A 19,771-nucleotide genomic window follows, 5' to 3' on the forward strand; every position below is an offset into this window, starting at 1 on the left:
TGAGAGGCCTGCATACCGCAAAAAAAAAAAAAAAAAAAAATCTCTGTGATTTAAAGAATAAGGTGACACCCACATAACCACCACTCGGCACAAAACAGAAGCATCCCTTCTCCTATCCTAGACAACAGCAGCTCTCAACCCTGGCCCGACATGAGAACCCCCTACCCTGCCCACTCAGAAAGCTTAAAAAAAACCCCATGCCTCCCATGACTGCACCCCAAAGATGCTGGTTTCACCAGTCTGGAATGGAGACCCTGGCATCAGATCTTTTTTAAAAGCTCTGGAGTGGGTACTGTTGCTCAGTCAAGGTTGGAAACCACTGCCCAGACTTGGGAGAATTCTTTGTTTGTTTTTTAGAGTTTTACCACGTACACATGCATCCTTAAACAATATATTTCCTTTTGCCCTGTTTCTGAAGTTTCTGTTGGAATGGAATTGTGCTGCATATATCCTTTTGAGACTTGTTCTCGCTCTACCCTGTGAAATGCATCCGTTGTGTGGCGCGGAGTTGGAATGTCAGAGCTTGCAGTCTACCCATCTGACTGTTAATGGACACTTAGGTCGTCAGCTGTTACCACAGTGCTGCTGTGAGCCCGCTTGTACGCATCTCCTGGTTCAGCTGTGCAAGAATGGATTCATAAATATACAGAATTTATGTATCTTCATTTGACTAGTGTGTTAGTTTCCTAGGGCTGCTGCTGCAGCAAATTACCACAACCTGAGTGGCCTAAAGCAACAGAAATGGATTCTCTCCCAGTTCTGGAGGCCATAAGTCCAAAATCAAGGTGTCAGCAGGGCTGTGCTCTCCCTGAAGGTTCTAGGTGAGAATCCTTCCTTGCCTCTTCCTGGCTTGTGGCTGCATCACACCAGCCTCTGCCTCTGTCTCCACATGGCCTTCTCGTTTGTCTTCTCTTGTCTCTTGTAAGGACACTTGTCATTGGATTTAGGCCCCATCTGGATAATCCAGGATGATCTCATCTAAAAATCTTTAACGTACTTACATCTACAAAGACCCTTTTTTCCAAATAAAGTCACATTCACAGGTTCCAGGAAGACATACCAATGTTCAACCCATTACAATTAAGAAATACCAAACTTTTTCAGATGGGTGTAGCTTATTGGATATTTCCTTTTTAGGTGACCTTGGCCCCTTGCAGAGGAAGGGAGAGACCCACTTCATCTGGAGAAGGGCTGGGTCCACTCTTCTGCTGTGTCTCCTGCTGTAAATCTTGTGCCCATTAGATGTCATTCTGCTGCCAGCCCAGCTCCTCTGGGCCTGGGGACTGGGGAGACCCGCAGGGCTCAGCAGTCGTGGTAATGTGTCCCAGCCTTCTGCTCACTGCCACATGATCTTGGGCAAGCCATGGCTCCTCGTTCAGACTCAGTTTCCTCATCTGTAACATGAGACTTATCCTCCCACCCCGAGATCAGAGATGCCAGGGGAGTCCCTGGACAGGATGCCTCATGTCTGTCACTGGATGGGAATTCTGGGCCTTGCTTTGTGGAGGAGCTGCTGATTGGCCTCTAGCTCTTGTTCTGGACCTTGGGGTACAGAGCCGCACCCTACTCTCTCTTCACCCTCTAAGAGAAAAGGAGCCAAGCCTCAAATGCTTCATTTGCGTTTTTACTTGGTGCTGCGTCCAGGACGAGGGCAGTGGCGACCGAAGCAAGGACTTCTGTAGCCACACGCCCCTCGCGCCCCCAGGCCCTGGTGTGCACTGATAAGGGGCAGGGGTCCCGGAAGGCCCAGCGTCGCCATGAGGCGTGTCTCAGCCTTGGGTTTGGTGCAGAGTCTGGCCTTGAAGTTGCCTTTGGCCTTGATCTTCCTACGGGTGCTAGGAAGATTTCCAACTTCAAAGCGTTGAGACCACAAGTTACTTCCAAGTGGGGGACCATGAAAGCACTGGGGAGCAAGAGCCTCGGTGTGAAAGGAGGAGAGAAGATCAGGAATCTGTTCAGGAAGGGGGTTCTGAGGGATACAAGCCCTTCCCTTGGGGCTCAGGCCAGCCTGGGAGCTACCCTCTACCTCTGCCCTTCCAGCCCTAACCCCAGTTCTCAGCATTGCCCACCAGGGTATGGGTCACCGTTCGAGGCCCACCTTTCTTGGTTTCAGGGCGTTGGGTGCCAGCTTGAGCTCAGGGTTAGGTGGGAGGGAAATCAAAACCTTGGCAGTAGGTAGAGTCATCAAGGCCTTGCCTGTGGTCGACAGGGCCTCAGAGCCCACCAGCCTGCTGTGCTGTAGACTGAGGCCCCGCCCCTGGGGTCGGAGCACACGGGGAGAAGGCAGCTGGGCCGTGCTGTGGAGGGTGGGGAAGTGCTGATGGGCTGCGAGGGCCTGGGGAGCCCCAGGCTGACCAGCTGCCCCTCCAGGTGTGCATGGAGGGCGGGGAGGCAGGGGGAGCTGACGGCTGGGGTGTGTGAGGGCAGATGGGGCCCACCCGGTTCCTTCTCCAGAGGCTGTGGGAAGAACACAGGGTTTGGAGTCCAACAGACCTGGGGTCTGCATCCCAGCTCTGCCCCTTCTGAGCTGTGCAACCTCGGGCAACTTCCTTAAACTTCCTGATACCTCAGCTGGAAAATGGGGATAATAGCACCTACCTCGCTAGGTTGTGAGGACTAAAAGAGCTGGTCAGGTATCAACACGGTGTAAACTGTTAAGTGCTGTACAAATATTAGTTCCTTTCCACAAGGTGACTTTGCATGGAGGCAAAGACAGAATACTGCAGCAGGAAAAGCTTGGGGTCTGGAGAGAGCTCAACCTGGGACTGAGACCTGGCATCTTTGAAATGAGCACAACTGCCTGGCTGAGTGACTGCTTTGGAGGGGACAATACTCATTTGGCTGTGTGTTTTTTAAAAATACTTTGTAAATGGTGGCTTTTACTTACTACCGGTGGCTCTTGGGTGGGGACAGATCCAGGTGGTTAGGAGGGGCTTGGAGAGCAGGAAGAAATTGCCTTGAGACCCTGGGGTGTTTTGGGGGAATGGTCTTACCCAGGGCCCGGGGGTTCTTCAGACTCAATGGCAATCTGTTCAAGGGGTGGGGATGCCTGTCCCCACTAGCAAAGGTCATGGTGAAAATGCAGCCCATCATCGTGCTGCGGGGGGTCCCACTTCCGGAGACTGGGGCGGACCAGGGCTGTGGCACTTTTCGCCTTGCCTTTCTTCCCCTTTCCAGGGGCCGAGGTGGTGGCAGCGGAGTCTGGCTTCTCAGTGTGCCCCAGGCTCCTGGCCCCAGCAACTTTCCTAGAAGCTGACCTGTGGGTAAGGGTTCCCGAGTCCTTGCCTTCCCCAGAGCCTCGCTGGGTCAGCAGGTGAGGGAGGGCTGGGCGGGCTTCTATTTGCCGGTGACACATCGCCAAGGGCTTCTTGATGGTGGAGCCCTCTACTAGGAGCCGGATACCCACATACTGGGGCACCTCCACGGCAGGCTGTGGGGAAGAAGAGGAGACGAGGCCTGCTCAGACAGTGCTGCTGGAATCCTAGGCCTGGAAGGACTCGGAGCACAGGTAGACGGAATTAACTTCTGGGGCACCTGGTCAGGAGACATTTCTGGGCTGAGAAATGCAAAGCCCATCTCTGTCTCTTAAGGGGTCTGGGCCTGGAGGCCTGAATCAGTACCTAGAGGGTCACAGAGCCCCTGAGATGAGTGACCAAGAGGAACGGGGAAGTCTTAGCCATGCCCCCACCTGCACCCCTCCAACCCCTTGCTCTCCTAAACTGCCCAGCCGCCGCTGGAATGTGTGTTCTCCTCCACAGGCCGCTGCCGATGGACAGCTTCCTGAGATGAGTGAGATTCTCTGCTGAGAGCATGTGAGTTATGACACCCAGACAGATAAGAGGCCTGGAGCCTGCCTAAATCCTTGTCTGAACCCAAGACATGGGGAAGCAGAGCCTCAAAGAAGGCATTCTGTGGAGAGCATGAAGTAGCAAATATGCAGACGGAGGCAGAGAAAACAGCCCAAGAAAGGAGCTCCTGTACCACTTTCAATTCCCATTAAGCCAAGCTGTACTTCATGCAGCTGGACACAGGAGAGCCCCCTGTGTCTTGCCAGGAATCTCCTTTTATTTTTTATTTATTATTATTATTTTTTGGCCACACCACATGGCATGTGGGATCTTAGTTCCCTGACCAGGGAGCGAACCCATGCTCCTTGCCATGGAAGCACGGAGTCTTAACCGCTGGACTGCCAGGGAAGTTCCTAGGAACCCTCCTTTTAATCTGGAGCTAGTATGAGGTGTTTTCTGCGTCATCAAAAGATCCCGATTAGAATCTATCTAAACAGTCACTTGGAGCTTCTTAAAAATACAGATATCAAGGTCCTACTGTATAGCACAGGGAACTACATTCAATAACCTGGAATAAACCATAGAGGAAAAGAATATGAAAAAGAATGTATGTATATGTATAACTGAATCACTTTGCTGTAGAGCAGAAGTTAACACAACATTGTAAATCAACTATACTTCAATAAAAAAGAAATACAGATATCAGAGCTCAAGGAAAGCCCAGTCGATGAGGCAAAGCTCAACCTTATGGAAAAATCTCAGCTAATAAACGTAGAAGGAATGATAGAATTGGCAATTTACCATTTTGCAACTCTAATACAATAGGTAAGAATCAAAATTAGATATCAAAACAAGTAGGTGAAAAGGATGACAGGAAAATGTGTCATCTGCACACTGCCAAAGAATCACCCTACAAAGAAACTGATCATTGCCAAGGGGAGGATGCAACTTTCAATGGAGAGATCTGGTAGCCAAGACCTTAAAGCCATGGTCAGACTTAGCATCCCTAATCATGAGATACTCCAACAATGTGTGATGCTGTATGAGGTACCCAGCATCACCTCTCAAGTATACTTGCCAAAAATGTGTAATCTGAACTTCATCAAGCTGTGTGACCTAACTTCTACTTTATAGGACATTCAGATAACAGATGAACAAGTTAAATACCACCATGAGGAAACAATCAGATAAATCCAGAATGTGGGACAGTTCCGTAAAACAACCAGCCTGGTGCCTTCAAAAGATCCAAATATGGGAAGAAAAAGCAGTGGGGCTGTTCTAGATTATAAGAGATTAAAGAACATCAAAGAGAATAAAATACCTAGGAATAAATTTAACCAAGGAGGTGAAAGACCTGTACACTGAAAACTGTAAGACACTGAAGAAAGAAACTGAAGATGACACAAATAAATGGAAAGATATTCTGCACTCATGAATTGGAAGAATTAATATTATTAAAATGTGTATACCACCAAAGGAATCTATAGGTTCAATGCAATCCCTATCAAAATTCCAATGATATTTTTCACAAAAAGAGAAAAATCAGTCCCCAAATATGTATGGAACCACATAAGACCCCAAATAGTCAAAGAAATCTTGAGAAAGAACAAAGCTGGAGGCATCACACTTCCTGACTTCAAACCATATTACAAAGCTATAGTGATCAAAATAGTATGATACTGGCATAAAAACAGACATGTAGATCAATGGAACAGAATTAAAAGCCCAGAAATAAAACCACACTTATGTGGTCAATTCATTCATGACAAAGGAGACAAGAATATACAGTCTCTTTAATAAATAGTGTCAGGAAAACTGGACAGCCACATGCAAAGAATAAAACTGGACCACTATCTTACACCATACAGAAAAATCAACTCAAATGTATTAAAGACTTGAACATAAGACCTTAAACCATAAAACTCCTAGAAGAAAACAGGCAGGAAGTTCCTTCACATCAGTCTTCGCAAAGTTTTTTGGATTTGACACCAAAAGCAAAGGCAACAAAAGCAAAAATAAACAAACTAAAAAGCTTTTGCACAGTGAAGGAAATCATCAACAAAATCAAAAGACAACCTACCAGATTGGTTCAAGATGGCGGAGTAGAAGGACGTGCGCTCACTCCCTCTTGCGAGAGCACCGGAATCATAACTAACTGCTGAACAATCATTGACAGGAAGACACTGGAACTCACCAAAAAAGATACTCCACATCCAAAGACAAAGGAGAAGCCATAATGAGATGGCAGGAGGGACACAATCACAATAAAACCAAATCCCATAACTGCTGGATGGGTGGCTCACAGACTGAAGAACACTTATACCACAAAAGTCCACTGACTGGAGTGAAGGTTCTGAGCCCCATGTCAGGCTTCCCAACCTGGGGGTCCGGCAACGGGAGGAGGAATTCCTAGAGAATCAGGCTTTGAAGACTAGCGGGATTTGATTGCAGGACTTCGACAGGACTGGGGGAAACAGAGACTCCAATATGGATGGCACACACAAAGTAATATGCACATTGGAACCCAGGGGAAGGAGCAGTGACCCCACAGGAGACTGAACCAGAGCTACCTGCTAGTGTTGAAGGGTTTCCTGCAGAGGCGGGCGGGAGGGTGTGGCTCACCGTGAGGACAAGGACACTGGCAGCAAAAGTTCTGGGAAGTACTCCTTGGCGTGAGCCCTCCCAGAGTCTGCCATTAGCCCCACCAAAGAGCCAGGTAGGATCCAGTGCTGGGTGGCGTCAGGCCAAACAACAAACAGGGAGGGAACCCAACCCACCCATCAGCAGACAAGTAGATTAAAGTTTTACTGAGCTCTGCCCACCAGAGCAACAAACAGCTCTACCCACAGCTCTTCCCTCCCATCAGGAAACTTGCACAAGCCTCTTAGATAGCCTCATCCACCAGAGGGCAGACAGCAGAAGCAAGAAGAATTACAATCCTGCAGCCTGTGGAACAAAAACCACCTTCACAGAAAGACAGACAAGATGAAAAGGCAGAGGGCTATGTACCAGATGAAGGAACAAGATAAAACCCCAGAAAAACAACTAAATGAAGTGGAGATAGGCAGCCTTCTAGAAAAAGACTGCAGAATAATGATAGTGAAGATGATCCAGGACCTCAGAAAAAGAATGGAGGCAAAGATGGAGAAGATGCAAGAAATGTTTAACAAAGACCTAGAAGAATTAAAGAACAAAAAAACAGAGATGAACAGTACAATAACTGAAATGAAAAATCCACTAGAAGGAATCAATAGCAGAATAACTGAGGCAGAAGAACGGATAAGTGACCTGGAAGACAGAATGGTGGAATTCACTGCTGCCGAACAGAATAAAGAAAAAAGAATGAAAAGAAATGAAGACAGCCTAAGAGACCTCTGGGACAACATTAAATGCAACAACATTCGCATCATAGGGGTCCCAGAAGGAGAAGAGAGAGAGAGAAAGGACCCGAGAAACTATTTGAAGAGATTATAGTTGAAAATTTCCCTAACATGGGAAAGGAAATAGCCACCCAAGTCCAGGAAGCACAGAGACCCAGGCAGGATAAACCCAAGGAGAAACACACTGAGACACATAGTAATCAAACTGACAAAAATCAAAGACAAAGAAAAGTCACTGAAAGCAACAAGGGGAAAATGACAACATACAAGGGAACTCCCATAAGGTTAACAGCTGATTTCTCAGCAGAAACTCTACAAGCCAGAAGGGAGTGGCATGATATATTTAAAGTGATGAAAGGCAAGAACCTACAACCAAGATTACTCTACCTGGCAAGGATCTCATTCACATTCGATAGAGAAATCAAAAGCTTTACAGACAAGCAAAAGCTAAGAGAATTCCGCACCACCGAACCAGCTCTACAACAAATGCTAAAGGCACCTCTCTAAGTGGGAAAAACAAGAGAAGAAAAGGACCTACAAAAACAAACCCATTACAATTAAGAAAATGTTCACAGGAACATACATATCTATAATTACCTTAAACGAGAATGGATTAAATGCTCCAACCAAAAGACACAGGCTCGCTGAATGGATACAAAATCAAGACCCATATACATGCTGTCTACAAGAGACCCACTTCAGACCTAGGGATATATACAGACTGAAAATGAGGGGATGGAAAAAGATATTCCATGCAAATGGAAATCAAAAGAAAGCTGGAATAACAATACTCCTATCAGATAAAATAGAGTTTAAAATAAAGAATGTTACAAGAGACAAGGAAGAACACTACATATTCAAGGGATCAATCGATGAAGAAAATATAAAAATTCTAAATATATATGCACCCAACACAGGAACACCTCCATACATAAGGCAAATGCTAACAGCTATAAAAGAGGAAATCGACAGTAACACAATAATAGTGGGGGACTTTAACACCTCACTTACACCAATGGACAGATCATCCAAACAGAAAATTAATAAGGAAACACAAGCTTTAAATGACACAATAGACCAGACAGATTTAATTGATATTTATAGGACATTCCATCCGAAAACAGCAGATTACACTTTCTTCTCAAGTGCACACAAAACATCCTCCAGGATAGACCACATCTTAGGTCACAAATCAAGCCTCGGTGAATTTAAGAAAATTGAAATCATATCAACCATCTTTTCTGACCACAACGCTATGAGATTAGAAATCAATTACAGGGAAAAAAACCATAAAAAGTACAAACACATGGAGGCTAAACAATGTTACTAAATAACCAAGAGTTCACTGAAGAAATCAAAGAGGAAATCAAACAATACCTAGAGACAAATGACAATGAAAACACGACGATCCAAAACCTATGGGATGCAGCAAAAGCAGCTCTATGAGGGAAGTTTTTTTTTTTTTGTTTTTTTTTTTTGCGGTACGCGGGCCTCTCTCACTGTTGTGGCCTCTCCCGTTGTGGAGCACAGGCTCCGGACGCGCAGGCTCAGCGGCCATGGCTCACGGGCTCAGCCGCTCCGTGGCATGTGGGATCGTCCCGGACCGGGGCACGAACCCATGTCCCCTGCATCGGCAGGCGGACTCTCAACCACTGCGCCACCAGCGAAGCTAAGAGGGAAGTTTATAGCAATACAAGCCTACCTCAAGAAACAAGAAAAATCTCAAACAATCTAACCTCACACTTAAAGGAACTAGAGAAAGAAGAACAAACAAAACCCAAAGTTAGTAGAAGGAAAGAAATCATAAAGATCAGAGCAGAAACAAAGAAAACAATAGCAAAGATCAATAAAACTAAAAGCTGGTTCTTTGAGAAGATAAAATTGATAAACCATTAGCCAGACTCTTCAAGAAAAAGAGGGAGAGGACTCAAATCAATAAAATTAGAAATGAAAAAGGAGACGTTATAAAAGACACCACAGAAATACAAAGCATCCTAAGAGACTACTACAAGCAACTCTATGCCAATAAAATGGACAACCTGGAAGAAATAGACAAATTCTTAGAAGGGTATAACCTTCCGACACTGAACCAGGAAGAAACAGAAAATAAGAACAGACCAATCACAGTAAGTACATTGAAACTGTGATTAAAAATCTTCCAAGGGCTTCCCTGGTGGCGCAGTGGTTGAGAGTCCGCCTGCCGATGCAGGGGACACGGGTTCGTGCCCCGGACCGGGGGGATCCCACGTGCCACGGAGCGGCTGGGCCCATGAGCCATGGCCGCTGAGCCTGCGCATCCGGAGCCTGTGCTCCGCAATGGGAGAGGCCACAACAGTGAGAGGCCCGCGTATCGCAAAAAAAAAATAAATAAAAAATCTTCCAACAAACAGAAGTCCAGGAACAGATGGCTTCACAGGTGAATTGTATCAAACATTTAGAGAAGAGCTAACACCCATCCTGCTCAAACTCTTCCAAAAAATTGCAGAGGAAGGAACACTCCCAAACTCATTCTATGAGGCCACCATCACCCTGATACCAAAACTAGAGAAAAATATTACAAAAAAAGAAAATTACAGACCAATATCACTGATGAATATAGATGCAAAAATCCTCAACAAAATACTAGCAAACAGAATCCAACAACACATTAAGCGGATCATACACCATGATCAAGTGTGATTTATCCCAGGGATGCAAGGATTCTTCAATATACGCAGATCAATCAATGTGATACACCATATTAACAAATTGAAGAAGAAAAACCATATGGTCATCTCAACAGATGCAGAAAAAGCTTTTGACAAAATTCAACACTCATTTATAGTAAAAACTCTCCAGAAAGTGGGCAAAGAGGGAACCTTCATCAACATAATAAAGGTCATATATGACAAACCCACAGCAAACATCATTCTCATTGGTGAAAAACTGAAAACATTTCCTCTAAGATCAGGAACAAGACAAGGATGTCCACTCTCACCACTATTATTCAACATACTTTTGGAAGTCCTAGACACAGCAATCAGAGAAGAAAAAGAAATAAAAGGAATACAAATTTGAAAAGAAGAAGTAAAACTGTCACTGTTTGCAGATAACATGATACTATACATAGAGAATCCTAAAGATGCCGCCAGAAAACTACTAGAGCTAATCAAAGAATTTGGTAAGGTTGCAGGATACAAAATTAATGCACAGAAATCTCTTGCATTCCTATACACTAATGATGAAAAATCTGAAAGAGAAATTAAGGAAACACTCCCATTTACCACTGCAACAAAAAGAATAAAATACCTAGGAATAAACCTACCTAGGGAGACAAAAGACCTGTATGCAGAAAACTATAAGACAGTGATGAAAGAAATTCAAAACGATACAAACAGATGGAGAGATATACCATGTTCTTGGATTGGAAGAATCAATATTGTGAAAATGACTATACTACCCAAAGCAATCTACAGATTCAATGCAATCTCTATCAAATTACCAATGGCATTTTTTACAGAACTAGAACAAAAACTCTTAAAATTTGTATGGAGACACAAAAGACCCCAAATAGCCAAAGCAGTCTTGAGGGAAAAATACAGAGCTGGAGGAATCAGACTCCCTGACTTCAGACTGTACTACATAGCTACAGTAATCAAGACAATATGGTACTGGCACAAAAACAGAAATACAGATCAATGGAACAGGATAGAAAGCCCAGAGATAAACCCACGCACCTATGGTCAACTAATCTATGACAAAGGAGGCAAGGATATACAATGGAGAAAAGACAGTTCTCTTCAATAAGTGGTGCTGAGAAAACTGGACAGCTACATGTGAAAGAATGAAATTAGAACACTCCCTGACACCATACACAAAAATAAACTCAAAATGGATTAGAGACCTAAGTGTAAGACTGGACACTATAAAACTCTTAGAGGAAAACATAGGAAGAACACTCTTTGACATAAATCACAGCAAGATCTTTTTTGATCCACCTCCTAGAGTAATGGAAATAAAAGCACAATTAAACAAATGGGACCTAATGAAACTTGAAAGCTTTTGCACAGCAAAGGAAACTACAAACAAGACGAAAAGACAACCCTCAGAACGGGAGAAAATATTTGCGAACAAATCAACGGACAAAGGATTAATCTCCAAAATATATAAGCAACTCCTGCAGCTCAATATTCAAAAAACGAAAACCCCAATCCAAAAATGGGCATTAGACCTAAATAGACATTTCTCTAAGGAAGACATACAGATGGCCAAGAAGCACTTGAAAACGTGCTCAACATCACTAATTATTGGAGCAATTCAAATCAAAACTACAATGAGGTTATCACCTCACACCAGTTAGAATGGGCATCATCAGAAAATCTACAAACAACAAACGCTGGAGAGGGTGTGGAGAAAAGGGAACCTTCCTGCACTGTTGGTGGGAATGTAAATTGATACAGCCCCTATGGAGAACAGTATGGAGGTTCCTTGAAAAACTAAAAATAGAATTACCATATGACCCAGCAATCCCACTACTGTGCATATACCCAGAGAAAACCATAATTCAAAAAGACACATGCACCCCAGTGTTCATTGCAGCACTATTTACAACAGCCAGGTCATGGAAGCAACCTAAATGCCCATCGACAGACGAATGGTCTGTTGAAGATGTGGTACACATACACAATGGAATAGTACTCAGCCATAAAAAGGAATGAAATTGGGTCATTTGTAGAGACGTGGATGGATCTAGAGACTGTCATACAGAGTGAGATAAATCAGAAAGAGAAAAACAAATATCGTATATTAATGCATACATGTGGAACCTAGAAAAATGGTACAGATGAACTGGTTTGCAGGGCAGAAATTGAGATGGAGATGTAGAGAACAAACGTATGGACACCAAGAGGGGGAAGCGGTGGCAGGGGGGTGGTGGCGGTGGGATGAACTGGGAGATTGGGATTGACATGTATACACTAATATGTATAAAATGGATAACTAATAAGAATCTGCTGTATAAAAAAATAAATAAAAAATTAAAAAAAAAAGACAAACTACCAAATGGGAGAAAATGTTTGTAAATCATTTGTAAGAGGTTTATATCCAAACATACAAACACAATCTTCTTTTTTTTTTTTTTTTTGGGCTGCACTATGTGGCATGCGGGTTCTTAGTTCCCCGACCAGGCATCTAACCCACGCCCCCTGCAGTGGAAGCACGGAGTCTTATCCACTGGACCACAAGGGAAGTCCCCAAAATATATGAAGACAATCTGATTAGAAAATGGGCAAAGGATCTGAATAGACATTTTTTAGAAGACATACAGATGGCCAACAGGTACATGAGTATGTGCTCAACATCACTAATCATCAGGGAAATGCAAATCAAAGCCACAGTGAGATATCATCTTACACCTGTTAGAATGGCTATCATCCGAAAGACAAAAAATTACAAGTGTTGGCGAGGATGTAAGGAAAAGGGAACCCTTGTGCGTGGTTGGTGGGAATGTAAATCCCTACAGGCACTATGGAAAACAGTATGGAGATTTCTTGAAAAGTTAAACATAAAACTACCATATGATCCAGCAATTCCACTTCTGGGTGTTTACCTGAAGGAAATGAAAACACTAACTCGAAAAGATATCTGCAAGCCCATGTTCATGGCAGCATTATTTACAATAACCAACACATGGAAGCAACGTAAGCATCCACTCATGGATGAGTAGACAACGAAAATGTGGTATATATAAATATACAATGGAATATTACTCAGCCATTAAAAAGAAGAAAATCTCAGGAGTTCCCTGGTGGTCCAGTGGTTTAAGGCTCTGTGCTACCACTGCAAGGGAGCATGGGTTCTACCCCTGGTCAGGGAACTAAGATCCCACATGCAGCATGGCATGGCCCCAAAAAATAGATAAATAAAAAGAAGAAAATCTTGCCATTTGTGGCAATGTGGATAGACCTTGAGGGCATTATGCTAAGTGAAATAAGTCAGACAGAGAAAGACAAACACCATATAATTTCAATTATATGTGGAATCTAAAATCAAAAACAAACTGAACTCACTGATACAGAGAAAGATAGTTGGTGGGTGGGCAAAGTGGGTGAAGGGGATAAAAAGTTACAAACTTTCAGTTACAAAATAAATAAGTCATGTAAGGTACAGAATGGTGAGTATAGTTAATAATGCTGTACTGCATACTTGAAAGTTGCTGAGAAAGTGAATGCAAGGAAAAAAAATTTGTAACTGTGGTGATAGATGTCAACTAGACTTACTGGTGATCATTTCACAATATATACAAATATTATGTTGTACATCTGAAGCTAACCATGTTGTACGTCAATGATATCTAAAAACAAAACAAAACAAAACAAACTTCAGAGAAATCTAAGCCATGCCTAATAGGTCCTTTAAAGCAGCTGCAGGTCTTTTCAGCATCCCAAGTGTATACCTGTAGGTCTTATGATTAAGTCTTTAACACATTTTGAGTTAAAAGACAGGGTTGCAGGCCCTCTCTGTTAACAGTAGGGCTTCTATAATTTTGAGGGCTGTTGTCCTACATCAGCCTCATAGAAGAGAGAAGAGTTTATCTCTAAGATCTGTGGACATGGCCTTTGTGTAATAAAATGGGTTATAAATTGATATACAAGAAACCCACAAGGCTTTTAAAAATATCAACTTGGACTGAAAGGGACAGATGCAATATGAAATGGAAGAGGCTTCTGTACCCCCAAAATTCTTTGAGCAGGTAACAGACTAAGAACTACCGAGCATGATCACAGAAGAGGGAGGATGACTCAAGGCTGAACTGACTTCCCAATGGATGGAAGCAAGAGACACAGGGAACTCCTAGAAAGTAATAATGGATCCTAAGAGCAAAAGGAGAATTAAGTGCCAGGGTGGGTTTCACAATTGCTATGGACTAATGATTCCTATGTACTTCCCACCCTGCCTCTCCTTTCTGAGTGGGAGTACCTATTTAAAAAAAAAAAAAAAAAAGCAAAGAAAGGAAATGAAAGAGACAAAACAACCAATGCAAAGCGTGAATCTTGATTACATGTTGGTTTACAAAACCAAAACAAAAAGACTTGGCTATAAGAGATTTTGGGAAAAACTAGGATATTTGAAAAGTACAGATGCATAGTCCCTAAACCAGTCATTTCGGGTCAACCTCTGGGGGTGGGGCTTCCTGACAACAGTACCTTTGGAAAACTTTCCGGGAGATTCTGGCCTGTGATCAGCATTTGGGAACCACTAAGTTAAAACTTTCCCTTCCCCTTTGCTTCATCTTATTTTCCTGCCCTTATGTTTCCTCATTTACAGTTTTTGAAGCCAAAATGTCAATATATTAAATTAAGATACAATCAGTAACTGACAAAGACCAGGACACTTGGGTTATACGATCAGCACATTCTCTCCCTGTGGCCAAACTTTGATGGAAGCCTAATCCCAATCAGAAGGTTTAGGATACTTAATTTAATAACCACAGGAAATTACTTGCAGCGTTCAGAAACACTTGAAGTCAGTTTTCTGACTTTTAAAAATCTTATTCCAATAAGTGGATTCAAACCTTTTTGGAACGAGGTAAAATAAATAATAACAACAACAATAATAACATAACAGTAATAATAGCAGCCTCCTCAAATTGGCTCTTACTATATGTGAGGCACTTTACAGTGATGGCATTTATCATAAAACTCCTAACAACCTTACTAGGTACTAACAATAGCTAAAACCTCTGTAGCATTTACTATGTGCCAGGCACCTCTAAAATGCTTTACCTGTATCAGCTCATTTAATTTTCACAATCTTATGACGTAGGTACCATTTTCATTCCCGCTCTACAAATAAGGAAACTGAGACCCCTAGAGGTTAGGAATTTGAGCCAGGATTTGAACCCAGGGAGGTTTCAGAGTCTATGCTTTTAACACTATGCTACTGGCCTCTCTAGAAATATTATCCACACGTTAACTCATTTCATCTCCCAAACCCCAGGAGAAAGATGGTTATAGCATGTCCATCTTACAGATGGGGAAATGGAGGCTCAAGGGGGTGAAGTGGCTGTACCCAGTCACTGTGGCAGGACCAGGACTTGAGCCAGGTTTATATGACTGCAAAGCCCTGAGCTCCACTATGGGAAGGCCTCCCTGGGTGCTGCCTGGGCCTGGCCACCTCACCTGTTTGTAGATGAGCTCGAAGGCCCCCGTGTCACAGCTGCGGTCCAGCCGCTGGTCGATGACCACGCGCAGGGTGTCGGCCTGTACGCCGGCACAGAGCCGGGCGGTGACAGCCGTGGAGGGTGCCATGGTGGGGCTGGCGTTGATCTCGATCAGCCAGGGCTGGAAGTCCTCACCGAACACAAAGTCAGCGCCATAGAGCTCGAAGCTGGCCTTCCGACACTGCACGGTGTCCTGGGAGGTCTGCAGGGCGTGGATCACCGCAGCCTTCATGCCAGGCACGATGATGGTGGACCAGGCGTTCGGGGCCCCCATCTCCTGCAGGTGGGCCTGGAACTTCTGGCTTGACCACATGTTATCTGAGGGCAGCAGTGGGTGTCGGTGGCACGAATTCTCCAGGTGCTTCTGGATGGAGTTGTTGCACAGGTGCACGGAGCTGGGACAGAGAGCAGAAAGCTGAGGGCTGGCTCCCTGTGCCCCTCCCACCCAAACGTGGGGAGGGCAGGCAAACCCCGGAACCAGCCCGGCACACTCTGGACCATTCAGCTTGAGGTGACAAAGGCCTCATCACATTCTTCTAGGGCCACTACCAGTCTTCACTCAGGACCTCTCTGAGGGCACAGGCGCCACAGTGTTAAGTGCTTTGTGACAGTGTCAGTTAACCCTCCCAGTGCCTGGAAGATAAGAAGGTGGTTAAGAGTATGGGCCCCATGGTCACTAAGACACGTGTTCAAGTTCTATCTTCATCGCTGACTGGTAAGACCTTACATAAGTCATTTAACCCATGGGCTCCTTTCAACATCTGTAAAATGGGGGTAAGTAACAGTACCACTTCACCGGGTTTTCACGGAGGACTGAGATAACATACATGAAGTGCTTAGCAATCGTCACATACAGAGCACTCAGTAGCCGACAGCTATGAGCTCCATATTACTGCCTCCATTCTTCAGATGTGGCAACGGAAGCTTAAATACTGATAGGTTTTCACGTGACCCAAGTCACAGAGCTTGGAAGCTTCAGAGACGGAATTTGAACCGAGGGCTCAACAGGCTTCCTCTCCCCCGAAATGAACGCTGCAACCTGCCTCTCTCCTCTCGCATTTCTCCTGATCCCCCTTTACTCCGCTCTACATCCTTTCTTCCATAACACGTATCGCTTTTAACCCATTAGATGATTTTACTGATTATGTTCATGGCTTGTCTGTTTCTCCCTGTTGGAATATGAACTCTTGAGGGCTGGGCTCGTTTTGTTCACTGCTGTGTCCCACGTGCCTAGAACACTGAACGGCACAGGGTACACACAGGTGTTGGATGGATAGAGGCCTGCCTGCCTGCAGAGTGTGTTTGGAGCCCCGCATTGCCTTGGAATCGCTGCTTCCTGCCAGCTCCCCAGCTAGACTGGGAGCTCATGGGAGTGAGGGTTCTGGGGGAGGCTCACTTGTCCAGGTTCTTCAAGGAGAAGGGCTGTGTGGAGAAGCGGATGTAGCTGTCGCGGTAGAACCACACAGTAAGCGGGTTCCAGTCGGTCACCAGGAACCACTGTCTCAGATCAAACTTGGTGCCAAAGATGAGCAGGGGCTGCTCAATATACTTCTGCACCACCCACTTGCCGTCCTTCATCATCATAGGATTGCCATCCACCAGCTTCAGCATCTCCTCTAGGTGGTCCATGCACATGATGCCTTCGGGGGAAACGGTGGTCAGGGATCAGGCCAGGCTTGGGCTGGGAGATGGATAGCTCATCATAAGCTCTCATCCCCAAAGGACTGATAGGCCCAAATGGGTGAGCCTGCCCCCTTCTCCCTGTTCCCTTTGGGAAAGCTGAGAATCTACTAAGGATTTAAAGTTTAAAAAAAAATTAACCAGTTTTATTTGGTGAAAAGGAATATATGCACGGATAACAATTCAAACAGTATTGGGCTTTTTTAAAAACCATGTGCATAAATGACTTTGATTAGTTTTTCACAATAACTAATGGAATATAAAACAACAGAAGTGAAAAGTAGGCAGTACAAAAGGGTATACAATGAAAAAAAATACACCTCCTTCCCCAGAGGCAGCCAAGTGCTGCTTCCAGGTCCTATGGATAGGTTCCCAGGTTATGGAAGAGTTGTGTGTGCCTCAGTTTCACAGGATTCTATGCACTTAAACATGCTAAGGAATTGCAACACCGCTTGGCACTTGGTGAGCATTCAGTAAATGTTAACTCGTATCATTATTACTAGTTACCTGTGGAAAACATCTCTAGCTATAAATTTGCTGGCTCAAAGGGTATGTGCATTTTTTCACTTTATAGAACAAAGATGTTCTACCAATCTGCACTCCCAGTAAGAGTGTATGAGATTGTGTGTTTGCCCACATTCTATCAACACTGTTGATGATTTATTTTTGCCATTCTCTTAGGTAGAATGATATTTTAATTTTATGTTTTATAATGAGTGAAGTTAAGTATTTTATGCTAAAAAGGCGTTATTTTAATGCTGATATATACAGCTGACCCTTGAACAACACGGGGATTAGGAGCGCCAACCCTCCGAGCAGTCAAAAATTATCAAATAACTTTACAGTAGGCCCCCTGTATCCGTGGTTCCGCATCCACGGATTCAACCAACAACAGATCATGTAGTACTGAAGTATGTACACAGCGAAAGAAATCCGCATATATGTGGACCCACGCAGTTCAAACCCACGTTGTCCAAGGGTCTACAGTAAGAATCACAAGGCAAACAAACACACAAATCAATCTCATTTCTTCATTGTTTGGCCCCTCAAACAGTCTGATTGCCCGCCTATGGCACAGAATAACTTGTGCCAGGTTCCCAAGCCAGATCCTTTCTCAAATGGCCAGAATGATCACTAAGATTCCCAATAACATGACGCCTTGTATAGCCAAAGATTGAGGCTGTTCATGACCTCTGACCCAGCAATTTCACTTTTAGGAATTTATCCTAAGGAAATAAATGGAAAGGCTACTAAGATATCTGCACAGGATATTCATCACAGTGTTGCTTGTAATAGCAATTCATCAATCAATAATCAAATAAACAGGAAAAAAAAATGGTGGCCATCTAAATATCCATCAGAAAAGGATTAGGTAAGACCACGAGAGTACATCTAAACAAGATTAGACTATGCAGCTGTAAAACAGAATGAGGTAAGAAAGCACCTACTGTACTTTTATATAAAATTCAAAAACAGGCAACACTAATCTATGGTGTTATAAGTCAGCATAGGGGTTCCCATTGCAGGGAGGTAGAGACCTGGAGATGGCATGGGAGGGGGCCCTCTAGGGTGCTGTATTTCATGATGTGGGTGCTGTTTCCACGAGTGTGTTCACTATGTGACAATTCACTGAGTTGTATATTCACAATGCATACCCTTTTCAGTGAAGTATATTGTATACATATTTCAATTAAGTTTTTCTAAAAATGGAGAGAAAATGTTGAAATACTTTGGGATTCACTGTATTATTCTCTCTGCTTTTGTGTATGTTTGAAAAGTGTCTATAATAATAAGCTAAAAACAGGCGGGGAAGAAAAGCAGATCTAGATGTACTAAAATGGAGTGATCTCCAAGATCTACTGTTAAGAAAAAAGAAAGGTGCAAAAAATAAATGAGTAATACTCACTGATATGGAAAGATATAATAAATGAAAAAAGGAAGCTACCAAATAGTATGCTCTTATTTAAAATAAAATAAAACATGCACACTCTCTCCAGATGCATAGAAGAAAGTACAGAAAGAAACACATCACAAGGTGAATTGTAGTTATCTCAGGGAAATCAAGGGTGCCTTCGCTTCCTTCCACTTTTCTGTACTGTCTGATCTTTTTTAAAAAAATAACAAATACGTATTTTCATACTTGGAAAAAACCAACAAAACTATTTCCAAGGTAGAAAAAGAAAAGACTATGATGCTGGTTTTGAAAAGACGTCCCAACAGGAGTGTCCCATAGTGTGTGGAGCTGCGACAGCTTCACTTGGACATGAACAAATTCACCCAAGGGCAGGCAGTACATGGAGCGATCTGCTGCCAGAAGTCTGTTTTTTACATCTTGGAAGTCGTTAACCATCTTTTAAAGGCTGGGCTAATGCACCACTCCAGCTTGCTGGCTGCCCTGTTCAAATTCCATTCATGCTAAGCAGTCAGAATAATAATAGCTGTTATTACATAGCAGGTACTCTGTAAAAGCGCAGGATCTAAGCACTTTCCATATATGATTCTCATGTAATCCTCTCAGGTAGGCATCATTGGCTTCATTTCAACAATGATGAAAATGAGGCACGGAAGAGGTTAACTAACCTGCCCGAGGTCTTACGGATATTAGGAGGCAGAGCTGGGGTTTGAATCCAGGAAGTCTCGCTCCCAGCATCCATACCCTTGACCCCTGTACTATACCCTCACAAGGATGCACTGGTCAAATATGAGAGCCCTTAGATGACAAG

The 19,771-nt window shown here is 43.8% G+C and overlaps 1 protein-coding gene across 4 annotated transcripts in view; it reads right to left on the reverse strand.

The window, feature by feature from the left end:
- TTLL3 (tubulin tyrosine ligase like 3) overlaps positions 1-19,771 on the reverse strand; it is a 51,430-nt gene that overhangs the window by 6,799 nt on the left and 24,860 nt on the right. Inside the window, exons 10-13 of one of the 4 annotated variants that reach the window (XM_027093723.1) lie at positions 16,765-17,008; positions 15,328-15,763; positions 3,258-3,430; positions 1,893-2,297 (exon numbers count right to left, since the gene is read on the reverse strand). In XM_027093723.1, coding sequence (XP_026949524.1) covers positions 2,081-2,297; positions 3,258-3,430; positions 15,328-15,763; positions 16,765-17,008 — 1,070 coding nt within the window. In that variant the 3' untranslated portion in view covers positions 1,893-2,080. Of the gene's footprint in view, positions 1-1,892; positions 2,298-2,506; positions 3,431-15,327; positions 15,764-16,764; positions 17,009-19,771 lie in introns of those variants that run through there. The other 3 variants (XR_003430110.1, XM_027093725.1, XM_027093724.1) reach the window with 3 other exon arrangements.

Source organism: Aethalodelphis obliquidens, unplaced genomic scaffold, assembly GCF_003676395.1.
Source record: "Aethalodelphis obliquidens isolate GAN/ISIS:26980383/991018 unplaced genomic scaffold, ASM367639v1 scaffold86, whole genome shotgun sequence".
NCBI lineage: Eukaryota > Metazoa > Chordata > Mammalia > Artiodactyla > Delphinidae > Aethalodelphis > Aethalodelphis obliquidens.